This window comes from Spinacia oleracea, chromosome 6, assembly GCF_020520425.1.
Source record: "Spinacia oleracea cultivar Varoflay chromosome 6, BTI_SOV_V1, whole genome shotgun sequence".
Classification (NCBI taxonomy): domain Eukaryota; kingdom Viridiplantae; phylum Streptophyta; class Magnoliopsida; order Caryophyllales; family Amaranthaceae; genus Spinacia; species Spinacia oleracea.
This window is the reverse complement of record NC_079492.1, coordinates 125,447,008-125,467,231: the sequence shown is the minus strand read 5'-3', so window position 1 is coordinate 125,467,231 and position 20,224 is coordinate 125,447,008. Positions and strand designations below refer to the sequence as shown.

Genomic DNA, 20,224 nt, shown 5'->3' with positions numbered 1-20,224 from the left:
CATTTATGTTGATCTTAAATGACCAAAAAATCTTTTTGATGCACCTAGCTCTAGGTGCATTGTAGTGCAAGATGGAGGTGCTCGATGCCAATCCAACTTGTGAAAGGTTAGCATGTGCATATACTTTTGTAGACTCCGAACACGCACCACCCTAGTTGAAGCCAATATGGGTACAACTTTGATGAGCATGAACGTATGACTATTAAAAGTTATATTCGCGATAGTGGGTAGAGGGTGGATTTGGTATCGTATTTGTTAGTCTATAACCCGCAACTTTTAGACGAGTATGGTACGGAATTAAGAAAATCCGCACCCGCTAGCAGATAAGTAGTGATAAGTTATGGGCTTAGGGCTCTTAGCATGGGATTTAAGTCCTTCACCACATCAGCGTTTTGTATAGGACAATGGCAATTTGGCATAATGTTCTCTTGACAAAATTACACTACATAGCATTGCCTATTTACATGTGATCGATAAATGTATAAATTTAATTGATTTGATCAAAATATTTGTTCATACAGATTACCGTCTGGCAAAAGGCCTACCTAAATATAATTATGTTGATTTATTTCTAATATTAAAGTAAATATGTTGTTGACATTTGTGTGAGTGACTCATTCTTGAGCTCCATTTGTTTAACCTATTAATGACAGCTTCCTAGAAATTTCTAGAACAAACATTATGCGAAAGGGACAAAATTAATTCTGGTAAGTTTGTTATCAAAATCTTTACGTCGCTATTGTTCGTTGTTTTGGTAAGTTATACTCCGTACTTAAATATTTGTTTTTTAGTGCTTCCTTATTGCACACAAGTACGAAAGAGTTCATACAACGAAGCTGCATTGATGTTTCGCTAGTTAGTAATACAAACGCGCATTTGTCTTCAATTAAGTTTCCAAATCCGTTCTTACGGCTCTCTTCGTTTTACTCCAATCCGGGCTGTCTCCGTCTCGGTGATGAAGCTTATCCTCCATCGTCTCACTGGCCGACCTTGAAGTCTTGAACCCTTGTTATATGGTTACATCAATGATCAACATTGATCCCTTTTCTGTCGTAGAAAATCAAGATCATAAAATGCCTGACATTATGCAAGATTAGCCAACCATCGGAAGAATATACCAGAAAACCTCAATCAAGATTAAAGATTTCTTCCTTGAGCAATTACTATAAACTGTATTCATTCTTTTCAACTATAACAAGGATTTGGTATGTCAAACACCATTATAATGAATTTCAAATCTAAACTAAAACTACGGATTCATCTACACCGAGTATTATCATCTTAACATATATAGATTTACAAGACTAAAAAAAATTATCCAGAATCGATAACTAATACAACCTATTAACAAATTACTCCAACATAATGGTATTAATCTCTTCCTGATTCCGTTAAAAAATCTCACCCATAATCATTTCCAATCCCACTGCATCTTCATCTTTGTTAGAGATCCACAAAACTGGGGGGTGCTATAGCTTACTGAAACCAAAATATATAAAATATTCATCCGGGGATATAGATCGATCATACTGGAGAAAATGTACTACGGGTCAGATATTTTGTACTTCACCCATTTTATGAAAAATTAAAGTATAAAGCATAACCAACCTGTGAGGATCAACGTGTGCATAAATCTCCAAATGAGGTTCAGATCTATCATCTAAGGTTTGCTGCATGAAAAATAACAGGATGGCATCATGACAATGAAGAAAACCAGACATACGAAGTAACAAAGTATTAGACTTCTCGAGGAATTGGTTCAATAAGAGGGGAAAAGGCAGGAAGAAGTTTCTCAATATCAAACGAACAAGAGCATAATCAATAACAACCGAATTTGGTAAACATTAAGGGTTCATTCCATTGTTGGCCATCCTAAAAATTAAGGAAAAATAAATCCATTTCTAGAAGGGATATATTTCTAGTTTTTGCAGGATAACCGGATACTACATTCTGATTCTCAGTGCCTAAGACACGAGCAAGTTTCATATTCAAATTCCTAGATTTACAACGTGTTTATCTTGTCATGCAAAGAAAGACATAACAGACACCCCCAGGCCCGAAACGTCAAAAATAAGGAAGAAAAAGAGAGTGAGAGATTCATACCATGGCAATGATGAAAAGAACCTTCATTTATCAAGGCGGAGTTGGAGGAGATGGACCTTCTCTATGCCGAAATAATTTTACCAATGCTCTGCGCTCACAATCCTTTGAGAGAGAGAAAAAAAAAGTCCAAAGACGAATGCTTGGTAAGTCAATGTCTCTTCAAGTGATAAAAATTGCATGATCAGACAGACAGTAAGACTAAACGACAGCAAATGTCATCATTACTCCTGAAAGTCTAAATCAAACACATACCTTAAAATTTTCTTTTAGTTTACCATGACAAACTTGTTCCTCACTTTTTTTTCTTAATATGACATCTATCTAGCTTATACATTCATTGAGATAACGACAATCAATTATCACTTGAACTAAATATCACCATTCACCAAACATCTACATGCACATAGACAACGCAATGAGCTAGTCATATAACAAGTAATGAAGTAACCATAAGGAATATTGAAAATTATCTGCTACATATCCATTAGGATGAAACCGCATCGCCATCAAGGTTAAAGATACTACATATCAACAGAAGAAAAGGCTTTTCGAGGTAAACCGTAAAGTGAAAAGACCCAAAAAAAATAACTACTTAAACAGCACTTCGCTCCTACCGGAAAAGCTATCATGTATCCCCAATGATGTTGTAAGAAACAGCCAATTGAAGCTGGAAAAGCTAAGTCAACTTGGGGTAAAATGCTAACCTCCTTGGAGCCACCACAATCAAAATAGATAGTTTTCTATGTGTGTGTGTGTTTGTGTTGAAGGGGATGAAAAGCTCATTGAATAAGGTTTCCTGATTAAGTCAGACAGGAAACAACGCAGTCAATGGCAAGCGAAAGGAAGGGCCCTTTTGTGACAAATTCAGTATTGAGGATATTTTGGGGATGCGGATCTTATCAAGTAAGTGATAGTTGATTGTAAATAAGAAGAGTGAAATTGGGAATATGGCATGAACTACATAATTGCAATGAGATACAGGGTACAGTTTTAATCTACCAAACTACCAGCTGAAGATGGGACATATGAGAGCCTACCTGATCAAACAGAAGGGTGGGCAGAGAGGAATACACGAACTGGCATCAGAGTGGGTCTATTTTAAACTTTCATAATTTATGCCATTCAGTTGCAGTTTAAGTATTTCAATGTATAGTTTTTCATCACAGTAGAAGTACAAGAAATATAGATGTGAGATGTCAATATTCCTTGCATGCTGAAAGAATGCATTCTGATCCAATAACAAGGTCCTCACCTTGAACATATTAAGGAAAAATGGTCTATCAGGATTCGTTCGCTTCAACTTTAAATAAGTATAGGCAAAACTCAGTTGATCACGAGATGTGAAACGGTCAACTTCGTTAAACCACAGGCACGAGAAGAGATTTGACATAGGTGTATGGGCTCTGATTATTAAGGAACCCTCTGGCACATCTGCACACCAAAGGATTCAACTAAATAAGCACTCAACCTGAGAATAAAAACTCCCTCCATCCCTTAATGTATTTTACACCTTGGTTTGGCACAAATTTTAAGGATAATGTTAATTTGGATAAAAAGAGAGAAGAATTTTAAAAGTGTTGCAATGGAGACAAGAAAGAGGTTGATGTGATGGATAGGAAAAGAATCAAAGACTATTTGAAATAGAAGTATGAAGTTTATTTAGGTGCAACCGAAAGAAATATGCAAAAATATTAAGGGACAGATGAAGTAAATCTTATAATGTACTAAATAAAGATATTAGCACCCACAACTTGGAAGAGGCGTATGTGGATTTGATGCATTAAACTTGGTTAGCCCGTCAGACTGGTAAAACTTAAACTGCTCATCGATGGCAGTGGGATCATACTTATTAAGCCGCTTATTTTGGAGCACCTCATCCCAAACACATTGGCGATCATAGTGTTTTGAGATGGAATATTCTGATTTTGTTCGCCATAAGAAGTACTCCAGAATCAACAAAGGATCGGTATTCAGTCGCATCTTGCTATCAAGCCAAATAGAATACCTGCACAACCAGCAAACAATTTTTAACCAGACATAAAAGATGAAACAACGTAAGCTCTCGCAATAACTGACATGAACAAAACCTACCTAGAAGACGGGAATAGGCGATGTGCCAGTAACTTCGGCACCTTACCAGTTCTCCGCATGTCTTCAAATGGCAAATTTTTAACTACTACTATTCTCCATAAACCCATGAATCCTCTGTCGTCTGGAACGTTTCCTTCTGAAAATAATTTCTGCAATGTTTCCTCATCCAAGAACATCACAAAACAGACATGTGTCTTTGAATATTCACTGATCTGTAAGAAGCAAATTGCCACGTGTTACCTCAGCAGCATCAACATAAAAATTCATACATCTAGGAGTGTCTACTAAAAAAGAGAAAAAAGCTGCAGTACTTTGTTAACCCTGGAAGAAGAGGACATCATTTATTACTCCGATACAAATGCCAAGTCTATCAATAATATCGCAGATGCACCAGATTTTTGCCCCCAAAACACCGAGTTCCTAAACGGGATATTTTAACATGCTATTGCTAAGGTGTTCAGCTCATCACTACGCTAGTACATAGTAGTGTGCCTATAGCTTAGTATGAAGCCTGTTTACAAGATAAATGCATGCTAAACACTTTAGACTACAACTAATAATCAACTAATTAACCCTTAATGGTCTTACACTCTTACCCCAAAGTGGGTCTTCCTGATTCCTCTCCATCCCTTCCCCTACTGCCACCAAAGGCTTTGCGTTCCCGCATCTTGTTATGAGATATTGACATGCTATCAGTAATGTCTACCACTACCACCTCCATCCTCCACCATCAACAATCCACCACCTCTGTACTTCTCACAACCACCATGACTGCACCCCAAGACCAACTTTCTTGTTTTTAACTCTCCAGCCACAAAATTAGATCCCTACCAGCCACTTCCTTGGACGTTGATACCTTTGGCCCGAACCGCTAATTCATCCACAAGTACCACTACTGTCTCATACACAAGCTCGACATTCTCACTTGCAGCCACACTGCTGCTCTGACTCTATCCCCGCCACCCCCCTCAAAGGTACCCCAGCTACTCCACTGACCCACATCAACCACCAAAACCACTACTACAGTACTATGTTGATGTTTCCCAAAAACACCATGCCCCTTCCCTTGCCAAGCACCCCAAACAACTGACAATCGCTTTCACCAACATTCCCTCTGCCCAAAAACAGCCACACCCACAACCATTGATCCATTTGCCCCCACCAGCCTTCACCTTTGAAAGAGTCATCCCAAGTTCTCAACGCCCCCCCCCCCCCCCCACCCCACACCCCACCCTTCTGGCCTTCCCTTAAACATAAAACAGCATGTCTTCAAACAAAAAACTCGCCAACTTCCTTTTCCTTCTGCTCAACACTCCTGGAAGAATTTCTGCCAGATATAAGCTTAGATCTTGTCTTTTCGTAACCGGATTATTGTTTGGTGCCTATGGGTCACAAGTTCAAAGCCTATGCGAACAAAACATAATTGAAGGGACTGGTTCAGACTTTGGTAGACAGATGGTGATGATCAAACCAGGCATAGTGGAGGTGGTGGATGCGGATGAGACTAATGGAGGGAAACGTTCAAAATAAGAGGTGAGTTGAGGGAGGGGATGTCGGAAGAAACAGTCTTACTACAAATAATGTCTAGAGCCACATTAGGGGGAGAGAACATATGATAGGCCAAGAAATTCTAAATATTGAAAACAAGAAAAATAATCTAAATAAATGCTTAGAATCACATTGCATAATAACTCACCAATTTACTTGTTGGTCGCCTTAGAAAATCAGAACTCCCGAAGATGCAAGATGACACAACAACAATACATGACTTCATAAACTTCTGGTCTTTCTCATCTAAATCAAATCCAGTACTTCCCATCCCATTAGGCCCCTTTACAAAACCACAATGCAGAGATTGATTAATCGCATGAAAAGACCTCTCTCGTGCTTCTAGAGTCTGATGACCAGCAAATTTGAGTTCGTACGGGCTTGTCGTCAAAGATTCCTCCTCTTTTTCAACATAGTCCAGTTCAAAACGCGTGAAGTTTAAATAATCCTTGGGCTCCAATATATACTCGATAGACTTTTCTAAATCAATGTCACAAGGATAATCTGGAAATTTTTGTGTAGAGAAAAGGCAGAAGAGGGATTTTCAATGCGGTGAACTTATGTTTAATTTATTCTATTTTTTCCCAAGGTTATTGACAAATGAATGGGGTACCCCTGTTTTTTGGTCCATCGTACAACATAGGCTTACTGTTTATTCCGGATAAATATATTTTGATATGACAATCATGTCTAAAATATTTGAATTAAATCATGACAAGCGGAGAGTAAAAAAGTAAAATCCCTTCTTATTCAAATTTCCTTTAGAAAGAGTGACTTCCTAAGTCCTAGACACCAAATTGTTATAATTTTCATCGCTCAACCCAAAGGGAGTTACGCATGAAGGGAATCAAAATCTCAATATATCATGTTTTACTCAAAGATTCAGAAAATAAATAAATTACATGACATCATTTAACAATCCAAAGTTCCAAACAACAAGCCCATGTTGTATAATGACCAAAATCACACTGTACTTCCAACATTTGTCAAAAACCTTAGGCACCTAATAAAATTAAAAAAACACAAGGCGCCGCACAGAATACCCCCCCTTCCTACCCATACAAGAAAAAAATTAAGTCAGGAAATGAAACATGGAAATGGCAAGATAACTAGAGATAAATAGAGTTACATAAAAATAAATGCTTTTTTTTTTTTTTTGAGGGAAAAGATTAGTGCTTCATTAATCAATGGCCAAAGTGTCCATAAGTACATACGGGGATATATTCGTAGGACAAGAATACTCCCATACTTGTTCAATTCCGAACGGCACTAATCTAGCTAGATGATGGGCAACAAAGTTCCCATTTCTTTTTCATGAGACCAAGAAACAAATTCCAAAGAAGAGCTAAGATATAAAACATCATCCAAGATGCCATCCAAATCCGAGAAGAATGTGGCTGACTTGGTGAGTCGAGAGACAAGAGATTGCTTTACATAAAAAGAAATGCTTAAATTACAGCACAACGAGACAATTCATTCAAAAGGATATGACTACTATATATCCATCTACATAGTTGGCAAAAGACAACATAACATGCATCATGGTTATCATATATGCTTCATCATGAGAATTCCTAATTGCTCAGAAGTCATTGATGATGTAGTTAATTCGAATATAACAAATGATTCATTGCAGATAATCTGGATGATATTCACATGGACATGAATTTAAGAAAGAACATTATAAGAGGGCATGGATATCACTTTCAGAGGCCAACTGGAGACAAATCCAGCACACTGACCCCGCAAAAAAGTTAAAACATATGATAACAAAAACTTTAACAAGGACAAGGTGCGGGATCACATTTGAATGGAAAGCAGGGGGGTAGATTTCAAACCACGACATTATAGGTGTCAAAATGAGACATAACGAAGAGACCTGACATGATGAGTTCAACAATTGAACATGTAAACAATTCACACGACTGGCTTGTTCAAGATGTGCTCAACAATAGCCCCAATCAATAGATTACTACAACAGTACAACTCTTTTATGACCTCTTACCCAATTAAGCGATTCATTGAGAATGTACTTATCAACTTGCTGAACAAAATATACTTTCTTCATCACTGTCTAAATATTGCTTTATTTTTTAAAACAAGTGTTTCTTCTAGGATTTTTAGAATAGAACTTTTGACAACTTTTTGTCCAATCTAAACAGAACTTTTGGATATGGTATAATCCAAACTAGTCAAACTATAAATGAACCTCTGGCTTACAAATCTATATAGCAAATCAATAAAGAAACACCAAAAATAATACTCGTACAGTCGTACTTACGTTTAGGAGACCTCCTTCTTTGGCTAACATTGCTATCAACGCCTCTTTTTGGCACACCGAAGAAAGATAACATGCCATGATCTACCTTACCTACAGATAACGTACCTTCATTAAGATCTTTTTAAAGTTAACTACAGAACCTTCACTAGGACATAAAAAGTGCTTTCAAGAATACAATGAAAACATATTCTATGCATAAGAATTTCGTATCCATCCTCTACACGAGAAATACAAAAAGTATGTTGATGGTTGGTTATGCCTGAGAAATTGAAAACAAATATTATCTTTGCTGGTTGGTTATGCTTACGTAATTGAAAATAAAAACTGTGTTGATGCACTATAAGGTCTGTGATGATGATATTTGCCTCATTTGTGGCAACTCACCTAAGACCATATCCCATCTCTTTCTTTACCGTATTTGTTGAACATGTTTGGAAGCCGATAAATGTTGGCTGCAAGGTTCTTATCAGGGGAATGACGTAAGGAAACTGTTTACGTCGGACTGATCAAAGCTATCCTCAGTCAAGGTTTCTAAAGAAGGTGCTCTTTTCGGCCATTTTTGTAGTTGCTACTGTGTGTAACATATTACATATGGACAGCAAGAAACAAAGTTTTGGGAACATTATGTGCCTCGTGTTGATAAGTACACAATACAAAGTTCTGGAACATTATTGTGCCTCATGTTCATAAAGTTGTACATCATACAAAGTTTTTTGTTGAAAATAAAATTAAACAAAGTATTCCCAGGAAAATTTCTAGGAAAGATGGAGAGAGTTTTGATATGTTGTCACTTTCAAAGAGTATTCTGAAATGATAGTTTGTTGAGATTTCAGGAGAGCCCTACATAGTAGGTACCTCCTCCCAGCATACTTAGGTTGTAAATGTTTTGATGATTGCTATACGATTTTTCCGATTACTAACCGAAGAATACAAGAAGTAATACTTACCTTTGGTAGACCTGTTGTATTGGGTAATATTATAGCTCTGAGGGCCTCCTTTTGGTATACTAAAGAAAGACGACATGCCATCTTCCTTCTCACCTACAGATTACATACCTTCATTAAGAACTTTTAAGTTTCAACGTTACCTACAAAACTTTTAAGAGATCATACAACGTGCTTCTGAGAATACAAGTACATAATACTTAAAACAAGGATACATATAGAGCAAAGGGAAATTAAGGGAGAAACAAGTGAAAAGGATATTACCTTATCACAAATATACTAATGGTTAGCGTTAAAAGATTCAATACATCAGCATTATTAGTTTAGAGAATTAGAGGAACAGAGATACAAAGGAGACTTAATAAAACTAAAGGTATCTACATTTTACCATAGATGCCTCCATTTATGTATTATGCTATATTGGGTCCCGGAAATTAACAATTTAGAAACTGGCATCTCATTAACAGATAGACAATAACCATATTCTTAGCTGATTTATTCCCGTTGACATTCATTAGTTTGACTGTTCATATACTCCAGGGAGAACAGTCCTTTGACTTACCCAAAACACGCCAGCTGGACAACTGACAACCAGAAATTCTTGATCCATAAATTACAAAATTGGAAGGCGTGAACCAGAACTTGATTGGATCAAAATGGCAGACCAGGACAAGATCTGAAAAATAATATGATTCGCACTGGACCATTCCGAAATACATTACTCCAGTTTGGCCTTAACGCTATTTTCACTTGTTTTTTTTCCCCTGTAGAATTATGTTTCGGCCCCATTTAAAACCAAATTGCACATTATTCATGCTGTTTACCTACTTTCTTTTTCAAATATGTTCTATATTCTTGTAAACCCCAAAGGAAGATGAGCGGACAGACTTAATAGAAACTAAAGCTTAGGATGTTCCAGGTGGGCGGGTAAGCCAATGACTTTTCTAATAAAACTTCAAAAGTAATTGGAAAAAACTACTATTCGACAGTGTACTGAACTGAATAAGAAACTTAAATCCATTATTTTCAGGACAAGGACGGATCACGGACTGTTATCCACCAGTTATTGTTCATCCCAAACCAGAATTTGCAACCCCCCCCCCCCCCCCCCCCTTCCCCTTCACGTTTCTTCCATAAAGCTTAAAAACACTAGCTCAGTTCTTAAATACAAACCGAGCCAACATAAAAAAACAATAAACAACCAAATCAAAGGGTTTGAACTATTTAATTAGCAAAAGAAACATTAACAAGTATCACTGCATACAAATGAATTCGTATATTTAAAGACATCACTCTAAAATAACATAGACGATATGGATCAGAAATGCAAATTCTCACCATGAAAGTGCACTTTAACGCTGAAAAATGTCATGTACATGAAGAATACAGCTCCAATTAACAACAGCCAAATCGAGAGCCTTTGTCGAGTAATCGAACCAAACCTCCTAGCCCTACGAGAAACTCGAATAGGGCCAGCATCACCTCTTTCATTAGACTTGGAACCCACACTAACAATAACATCTCCTCTTTGGTGTATACTTGCCATTTTACCCTATAAGGATTCAATCTCACAATGCACATTCATCTTGACAACAAACCACCTCATCTCTGCATATATGAACCCAAGTGTGGGTAAAAATAAAAAACCAAGAAATACCCACAGTTCTAACCTATCATTTATGCAAACTTTTTTAGCTCAATGAAATTACCATCTTCATAAATATCAGCAATGATCACTACCCAGAAACAATATTGGAGACAACAATCAATAAATGATAATGCCCACTTAATTAAATTAATGATGGAACAAATGCAAATTAGAGAAAAGGGTAACAAAATACTGGGAAGAATTTGGTTATTTCTGTAATTCAAATTAAAATACTTCATTAATCTGCAAATGCTCATTAAAGTATGAATTTAAAATTCCAGAAAAAATAAAGAAGAATATATACCTGTGATGAAAGATCTGAGAAAGTTTGGGGATAAAGGTAGAATTAAAAGGACACTCTTTTTTCAATTCTAAGAGAAAGGGGAGAGTCGGTGGTGTGGAAGCTTGGAAATTGTGTGCGAAATGAAGGAATCAATCTGGAGGAAGAAATGTAAATGGCCAAATGGGTAATTTGAGGAACTGGTGACATGTATACACAAAATACTGTAATAATGAAAATTTTCTACTTTAGGGTGTACTTTTGTGTAATGTTTGTCTCAAATTCTTAATTACACAATCCGTACAGTAAATATTGTCACATTAATTTAGGAAAAATTGTATTAAGGCTATGTTCCGTTCGACTTATTTCATACAAAATAAGTTTAGGTAAGTTTATATAATATAAGTTCAGTAAAAATAAGTTTTTTTTCAGATATTTTCACACACAAATAATTTTATTTCAGAAAAAGTAAGTTTTTTCAGATAAAATAAGTTAAGATAAGTCAGCTAATTTCAGATAAGTTCAGATAAGTTCAAATAATATAAGTTCAGTCAAAATAAGTCCAATAGAACGGAGCCTAAATAATCCAACATTTCGACAATTTTCAGTTGATAATCCAACCTACTCCGTATGAATTATTATCTAATAACCCAACCTTTGCACCCCATTAACTTTTAGTGCACTCAAATGACTGAAAACCGGCTAGAAATGTTAGCTTTTATATTTAATTTTTTCATCCGTTCCGAAAATATCGCACCCATGGTTGACTTTTACTCTTCTAACCATTATTTTAACTCTTAATATCTCAAATCGTGTGCAAGTAAAAATTATAAAAAAAATTAATATTTATAAAATATATATCGATACGAATCTATCATGACCCCATGTAACTAAAATTTCCTTACGTACGAATCACGAAAAATGGCCAAAGTCGTAGTGTGAACAGTGTAAAAAACAAATGGTGCGATATTTCCGGAACGGAGGAAGTATTTAAATCTTTTTTCCTTCTTTTGTTTTTATTTTTATTTTCTTTTGTCTCTCCCCTTTCCTCTATTTTTTGGAGATTACATGGAATCCAGCCAGCCACTCCCTTTGTCTTTCAGAGTGTTTGCCATGACATCCAAATATGTGTGAATGAAAAGAAAGTGCAAGTTCAAGAAGCAGGTTAAAGTTTGAGAGACAATTACATCTTAATTTTTCAATGTTAATCAGGGTAAGATTCCTAAATATTTTTGGGCCTAGCACCTAAATGTGTAACCATTCTATACAAATGTATTGTAACATTAAAGACCAAATCACCAATATCTTAGTACATTTAATCAGCACCTTCGAATTTCCTTTTGGAGTATCCCTCTATTAAGGGGGAGTTTTGGAAGATGTTTCCATTAGAGTGGTGTAAATTTTACATACTTGTGGACTTTGTTGTGCTAGATATGCAGGCGGATACTCAAATTACCATCATTCTAGGTAGACCCTTCCTTCATACGGCGGGGGCGATTATTGAGCGTTTGACGCTCTTCTTCTTTTGGTGTTTCTTCTTGCGACGAGGGGGTTGCGGTTGTGGCTTGTGTACTTGTTTTCTCTACCTCTTCCTTGTGACAACTGTCCACCCTTCGTCATCCTCCTCGTGCAGGGTGACAATGACGCTATGATGTTCAACTGGAAACACATTGTAATACCTCGTATTTTTGTAATATTTATAAGTATATTTTATTATATTTATAAAGCATTTTACGATTTTTGGAATTTATTTAGCATTTAAATATTATTTAAATGTATTTTATTTAATTAGAATATTTATTATTTTCTTTTTGGAAATTAAATGGGTTGCAAGTAATTTTAAAGGTTTCGGGTTTTAAATGAAAATTCCAATTCGTTTTATTAAACGAGCCCAATCAAAAAAATTAATTCAAATCCTAAGAAAGCCCAATCATTTAATTCCCTAAGCCCAATTCTATTTTCCTAAGCCTAGCCCATTGAAAATAGGGAGCCTATAAATAGGACTCCCCATCATTAAATGAACCCCTAAATTTTCATAAAGCCTCTTTTGCTTTGCTTGCCCCTCACTCCAACTCCTCTCTTCTCTCTCTTTGCTCGGCACCCGCACACCCACTCGGCCTCACGCCTCGTGCCCTCGTGCTGCACCACATGGCCTCGTGCCCTCGTGCTTGCCTCTCGCCCACACTCCCTCTCGTCTCTCTTCTCTTGCCCGCAGCCCGCAGCGAGCACTCGTGCCCTGCGCTGCTGCTGTGCCTTGTTGTTGCTCGTGTGCTCGCGCACACCCTTGCTCGTCCCCTTGCTCGTGTGCTCAACGCACACCCCTGCTCTCTCGCCCCTCCTCGCGCGCGCCCAGCGTGCCGTGTTGCCCTGTCCCGCGCGCCAGCGCTGCTTCGTCCCTGCGCGCGCACACACGGACGTGTGTGTGTGTGTAGTTCGTGTTCGTAATTCAATTCCTTTTTCGCCCAATCACTCTAATTCGTGGTTGTTCCGTGCTATAGGCCGGATTGGTATAATTCTCTTCTTCCTTACCTATTCTATTTAAATTCCGTATTTTAAATTATAATATTAGTATTGTTTTGAATGATTAAAATGCTGAGAATCGGTTATGAACACCATGCTTTGAGGATTTACGTGTTGTGATTCATTAGGGTTGTTTTAATTATTAAAGGATGAATTTTCAGATTTGTTTATTTAATAAAGAATTGATTTTTATGATGTTAAATTGGTTTTATTGGGATTTTCAAGTTAGGGTTTTAACCTAGACCTAATGAGTCAATTGATTAGCATAATTAGGTGATGATTTTAATTATGATAATCAATTATATTTTCATATTTGAATAAAGGTTTAAAGTGTTGATTTTTATTGATTTTAAAGGCGGAAAAAGTATGTTTTCGTACTAGGGATTGGTTTTACAAATTGAGACGATTATATTATTGAAAAACGATTGAATTCTAAAGTTTAATTAAAGTTGCTGGAAATGAGGTTTTAGATTTTATAAAGTTGCTGGAAATTTAATGAACATGGAAATGATTTAAGTTTCATTATTTTGATGATAGGAGGTGACTTCTAAGTGAGTGCTCGTTATTGCAAAGTGACCCCTACGCTTAGGTATTCAAGGTACGTACAAGTCTAGGGCGGCCACACTTTTGTCAAGGACATTACATGACTGTTGATGATGTGAATTATATTATGTGGATTCATATATGTTTAGTGAACGATCATGTGGATTAATATTATGGGAATTATTGAATTGTTGATTGAACAAGCATGTTGAGATTATTATGAGTATGGATTTCATTGTCAATCATGTTGTTCAATATTTATGCATGTATGGTTTGTTTCACATGCAAGGGATGGTTTGTTTCAATATTTAAATTGTGAGTCAAGAGTCGAGTCTTGTATTCATGATTGGTGGTTAATTATTATATGGATTTTGCATGTTCATTAGTACTTAGTGAGTGATGCATGTATTAGTTTTGTTTCACTCTATTCTTGTAAGTACGTACTCAGCTTTTGCTGACTACGTGCTTTGTGTGTTTCGGTCATGGCCTTTGCCTTAATGACCCTATGATGATCTATCATTTGCACTTGCATTGATGGGGAGTAGAATAATATAGCAGGTTGGTAGATCGGAATCATGTGGCTTGGGATGATCGAGAGAGTTGCATGTTTTCGTATTTTGAACTATTTAATTATACTTTAGTTATGTTTGAAATTATTGAACTATTTATACTTTGGTTTTTGGGCCATTATGGTTCAAAATTGTAGGAGGCCTCGATATTGCATTAATTATGTTTTTAAAAGTTAGTTGACATTAATTTCCGTTGCGTAATTCTGGGAATAGCCTTAACCGTTATCACGGTGGCGGTAATGCTTTAGTAATTCCTTTATTTTAAGTTGGAAAATGATTTTATAAAAGCAAGGAATTATTAGGGTGTTACACACATCATCATGTTGAATTACTTGTCTCATCACGTAGACAGTTACTGGCTCCAAACATCCAAATTGTAGGGTTTGAGCCTGTAGAAGTGATTCACAAACTGCTAAAGCGTGATTAGTCGTAACCGCCTCATCCATATCAAGAGCAATCTTCCCAGCCTTAACAAGTTGCATAATCTTCTCCTTAAGAGTTATGCATTTTTTGATGGGATGACTCACCAACCTATGATATGGGCAATACTTAGGATCAGAAGTTCTTCCCATTTGTTCAGGTATCTTGGACTCAGGAAGTTCTATGAATTTGTTTTTAAGCAAGTCATCCAACATGCCAGACAAGTCCGAGTCTGTGAAGGGGTACTTCTTAGCCTGCAACTCTTTCAAGCTAGGCTTGTCGCTCTTAGCAAACCTGGAAGATGAGGCTTTGTATTCCTCCTTCGCCTTTCCGGAAATCTTGATAGGCGCTGAACTAGTAGTTACTGACATAGTCTCCTTAGTCATACTTTTGAAAGGTTTCTCAACCTAGTGTATTCCTTCTTCTCTTTCTTTGCTTCTGAAGAAGTCCCCTTTTTCTTGTTATTGAGTGAAATCTCCATATCATGAGCCCTCATTTCCAGCTCTTGAAATGATCTTGGCTTTATGCCCTGTGAGATATAAAGGAGATCCCAATCCATTCCATTGATGCACATTTCGACATCAGAAGTTTCAGTCAGACGATCTTTGCATTCTAAACTCAACGCCCGCCAACTGTTGATGTACTCAAGGACCGGCTCATCCTTCAATTTTCCAGTTTGCGTTAGCTCTGTCATACTAACTATGCGTTGAGGAACCTTGTATAAAATTCTGTCTCCATTTGATCCCAACTATCAATGGATTGTTCAGGAAGACCAGTGTACCAATCAAAGGCAATCCCTTTGAGAGCACGGACAAATTTCTTAACAAGCAAGCCGTTTGTCGTACCGCCATTGTTGCATGTCTCTATGAAGTGTGCGACATGCTGCTTGGGATTACCCTTCCCATCAAATTGGTTGAATTTTGGTGGAAGGTAACTTATTGGCATCCGCAGCTTGTCAATTCTCTTTATATAAGGTTTCACGTAACGCTGATTGCCGTGAGATCCTCCTCCCAATTCACTTTTGATAGCTTTGGCTATCATGTCTTGTATTTGTTAAGCACTAACCTTGACAGATCCACCTGAGTGATTACTAGAGTCAGAGCTATCACCATCACTCTCTGAACTCCTGTGATTTGAAGTGGTGTATGTATGAATTTTAGCATATTTTTCTTCTTCGTCTGCCTTTAGCTGTTCGAGAAGAACCCTCATCTCAGCAAGTTGCTCCTCCACATTTTTCGCATTAATCACCATTACAGACGTAGTGTCTGCATGTGAGAATTCAAAGGGGTCTTCGAAATCAGGTGCCTCTTTGAATGTCGCAGTTGGGGAAACATTACCAGCTTCAGAGTTGTTCTCTCCACCAAAAAAGTCAAAGAGTGGGCTATTGTGGATATTCATCTTGTCAGAATCCCCAAGAAAGTTGTTCAGGTTCAGCTGGAGACGTTGAACCGAACACATGGGTTTCACGCGACCTTTGAGAGGAAGGCGTGACAAACACCTTAGGAACTGAGGGAAAAGCATGGCGTTTGCGCGCCTTGGTAGGAACGCATGCATTTTGCTGATCTGCTACAGTAGAGGCAATATTCTTCTTCCTCATTCCTCTTGTAATGATACCCGTGTTTTGGAACATTGCAGCCAATGCTGCAACTAGCTCCTGAACTGTGACAGTTGTCAGACCAGCAGGTTGAGAGATAACTTTCTTTGGATTCATGGAAACAGAGACGAGAGGCAGAGATTGTCCCACCGAGCGTGTAACACCCTAATAATTCCTTGCTTTTATAAAATCATTTTCCAACTTAAAATAAAGGAATTACTAAAGTATTACCGCCACCGTGATAACGATTAAGGCTAGTACCAGAATTACGCAGCGGAATTTAATGTCAACTAACTTTCAAACAACATAAATAATAATTATTGAGGTCTCCTACAAGTTGGAACCATAACGGCCCAAAAACCAAAGTATTAAAATTCAACAAACCCAAAACATGATTAAAGTATTAAAATAGTTTTAAAGTACGAAAGAATGCAACTCTCTCAATCATCCCAAGCCACGTGATTTCGATCGTACTTCGATCTACCAACCTGCTATATTATTCTACTCCCCAACAATCCAAGTGCAAATGATGGATCATCATAGGGTCATTATGCCAAAGGCCATGACCAAAAGACACAAAGCACGTAGTCAGCAAAAGCTGAGTACTTACAAGGCTAGAGTGAATTAAAACTAATAAACATGCATCACTCGCTAAAGTACTAATCAACATGCAAAAGCCATTTAATAATCAACACGTAAATCATGAATACAAGATTCGACTCTTGACTCACAATTTAATTAGAATAAGCTTCGAACGGGCCAAAAGAATATTCTATACAGGAAAGGTGTTGGGAGCCCACCAAACACCATAATAAATAATAAATAACAGACCATACCGAGTGTCTGGCCATACCGACGGAATTCCAGCGCATAAATTGAATGAAACAACGTCTTGTATCATTAGTAGGAGAACGAGCTTTCTGGCAAGTCTCCCCCCATTGTTCATACTCAAGGTATATACGTTCCAAGAGTTTTGAAGCTTGTTCTAGTTGCACTTTACGTTTATTAATATTTTATTAATGGTGAACTCGAGACTCGAACACACATACATACATACATAAAATTAATAAGTGACAACCAAAACAATTCATTTTAATTCCTTTAGGACTTGTGACCAATAAATCAAGACGTAGTGAAATTACTACCAAGTTCCTTCTCACAAAAGTGAGATTCCACATCATGCCTATTAACATGAGGGTTGTGCCCTTGCACGACAAATCCTAATTCATTTCATATAAAATATTCCCAACTGAACCCTACATGTGCGGTGGCTTACGTGAGCTAACCCTTCACTTATGGTAAAATAAATAGTACAACGTGGTACGAATAATTGGCTCAAAAGTATGCTAGACATCCCGTACAATAGCATAACAATAAATAATTCATCCATTGCATGTGAAACAAACCATACATGCATAAATATTGAACAACATGATTGACGATGAAATCCATACTCATAATAATCCCAACATGTTTGTTCAACCAATAAATCAATACTTCCAATATAATAATCCACATGATCGTTCATCAAAACAAATATGAATCCACCAAGTTCACATAATATAATTCACATCAACAACAATCATGTAATGTCCCTTGTCAAATAAGTGTGGTCGCCCTAGACTTGTACGTACCTTGAATACCTAAGCTTAGGGGCCACTTTGCAAAACGATCACTTACTTAGAAATCACCTCTTATCATCAAAATAATGAAACTTTAATTATTTACATGTTCATTAAATTTCCAGCAACTTTATAAAATATAAAACCTTGTTAAATAATTAGGATTCAATCGTTCTTTAATAAAATAATCGTCTCAATTTGTAAAACGAATCCCTAGTATGAAAACATACTTTTTTCACCCTTAAAATCAATAAAAATCAACACTTTAGACCTTTTTATAAATATGAAAATATAATTGATTATCATAATTAAATTAATCACCTAATTATGCTAATCAATTGACCCATTAGGTCTAGGTTAAAACCCTAACTTGAATTTCCCAATATAACCAATTTAACATCACAAAAATCAATCCTTTATTAAATAAACAAATCTGAAAATTCATACTTTAATAATTAAAATACGCCTCATGAATCAAAACATATGAATCCTCAAAATACGGTGTTCACAACCGATTCCCAACATTTTAATTATTCAAAACAATAATAATAATAATAATAATATAATTTAAAATACGGAATTGAAATAGAATAGGTAAGGAAGAAGAGAATTATAACAATCCGGCCTATAGCACGGAACAACCACGAATTAATGTGATTGGGCGAAAGAATTGAACAAACGGAACAAACAACACACACACACACACACACACACACCTTGTGCGTGTGCGCGCGCGAGCGGGACGAGGAGCATGCACAGCAGCGCGCTGGCGCGCGGGACGAGTGGGCGAGGGCGCGAGGGCGCTGGGCTTTGTGCGCGCAAGAGACGAGAGCGAGAGAGTGAGGGAGTGCGCGCTAGACGCGAGGGGTGTGAGGGCGAGGGCAGCGTTGGGCGCGAGAGAGAGTGTGAGGGCGAGGGGTGTGCGCTGGGCACAACAGCACACGAGGGCGAGCAACGAGAGCACGAGGGACAAGCAGCACACGAGGGCACGAGTGCTCGTGCTGGGCGTGCGGCGAGCCGGACAAGAGAGGAGAGAGGAGAGGAGGAGTGTGGGGCAAGCAAGAGAGGAAAGGCTTAATGAAAAATAAGGGGTTCATTAAATGAGGAGAGTCTTATTTATAGGCTCTCATATCCCTATTGGGCTAGGCTTGGAAATTTGACATTGGACTTAGCATTTAAATGATTGGGCTAACCTTAAGCTTAGAATTAAATTCTTTTGATTGGGCTCGATTAATAAAACGAGTTGGACTTTTCATTTAAAACCCAAACCTTTAAAATTACTTGCGGCCCATTAAATTTCCCGACTCGAAAGTTAAATTCGTTTCGTAATTAATTAAAATAATAAATATTCTAATTAATTAAAATACATTTAAATAATATTTAAATGCGAAATAAATTCTAAAAATCATAAAATGCTTTATAAATATAATAAAATATATTTATAATTATTATAAAAATACGAGGTATTACAGAGCTGTATACACAAATTTTCTAGTCTAGGTAAATAAGATAGAAAATAATGTAACAAAGTAATTTTATTGATATTTGAATGTTTGGGTACAATCTCTGTATTTGACAGTTTACAAGAAAATAAACTAAGTCCTTTGATTATGTTCCGCAGCTGACGGTGACACGTGTATGACATCTGGATTTGGTTTTAGGGTGACAGTCGTTTGATGACGTCAACTAGAGTTTGAGTTTAGGGTGACAGTCGTCTGATGACGCCAACCTAAGTTTGAGTTTACGGTGACGTTAACTTGATGATGTCAACCTGAATTTGAGTTTGGCTAAGCAGTCGACACAGATTTGATGTGTTTATTGACTACTTTCAGAGAGAATTCCCATATAATTTATATGCTCTCGAGAATAGTGAATTTCTGGTCCCCCCTACTGAAGTAGAAGAGTGGTATTTATAGGAGATGAAGACTACTTTACTAGACTCGATAGGTTTGGGCTCGGGCCCATTTTGTGATTTCAGAGTCTTTAACTTGGTCCACTTAATTTGTTTATTTCGGGCTAACAATTCGACCTGACCCAAATATTTATGACCCGATTTTTTTT

At 37.0% G+C, this 20,224-nt stretch overlaps 1 protein-coding gene across 5 annotated transcripts; it reads right to left on the bottom strand.

Moving 5' to 3' along the window:
• Positions 1 to 1,131: 1,131 nt before the first annotated feature.
• Positions 1,132 to 11,090, bottom strand: LOC110774710 (probable hexosyltransferase MUCI70). 5 transcript variants are annotated; one of them, XM_021979276.2, is made up of 11 exons: positions 10,920 to 11,086; positions 10,306 to 10,575; positions 8,971 to 9,063; positions 8,024 to 8,113; positions 5,891 to 6,246; positions 4,195 to 4,406; positions 3,852 to 4,108; positions 3,356 to 3,534; positions 2,104 to 2,205; positions 1,609 to 1,670; positions 1,132 to 1,529 (listed from the first exon to the last, which is right to left on the bottom strand). In XM_021979276.2, exons 2-9 carry the CDS (start codon positions 10,511 to 10,513, stop codon positions 2,134 to 2,136), a joined length of 1,467 nt encoding a protein of 488 aa, XP_021834968.1. In that variant the 5' UTR covers positions 10,514 to 10,575; positions 10,920 to 11,086; the 3' UTR covers positions 1,132 to 1,529; positions 1,609 to 1,670; positions 2,104 to 2,133. The 5 variants fall into 5 exon arrangements, with proteins under 5 accessions (XP_021834968.1, XP_021834969.1, XP_056686997.1 ...); XM_021979277.2 differs by having other exon boundaries at positions 1,132 to 1,479; XM_056831019.1 differs by lacking the exon at positions 3,356 to 3,534 and having other exon boundaries at positions 3,950 to 4,108; positions 10,920 to 11,090.
• Between the last annotated feature and the right edge of the window lie 9,134 nt (positions 11,091 to 20,224).

Coding starts and splice junctions, on each gene's coding strand:
- LOC110774710 (XM_021979276.2), bottom strand. CDS start 10,513: ATGGCAAGTATACACCAAAGAGGAGATGTTATTGTTAGTGTGGGTTCC. Junction 4,407..5,890: donor GGCGACCAACAAGTAAATTG/GTGAGTTATTAT, acceptor TGCTTCTTACAG/ATCAGTGAATATTCAAAGAC. Junction 2,206..3,355: donor TTTTCCTTAATATGTTCAAG/GTGAGGACCTTG, acceptor TCTCTCTCAAAG/GATTGTGAGCGCAGAGCATT.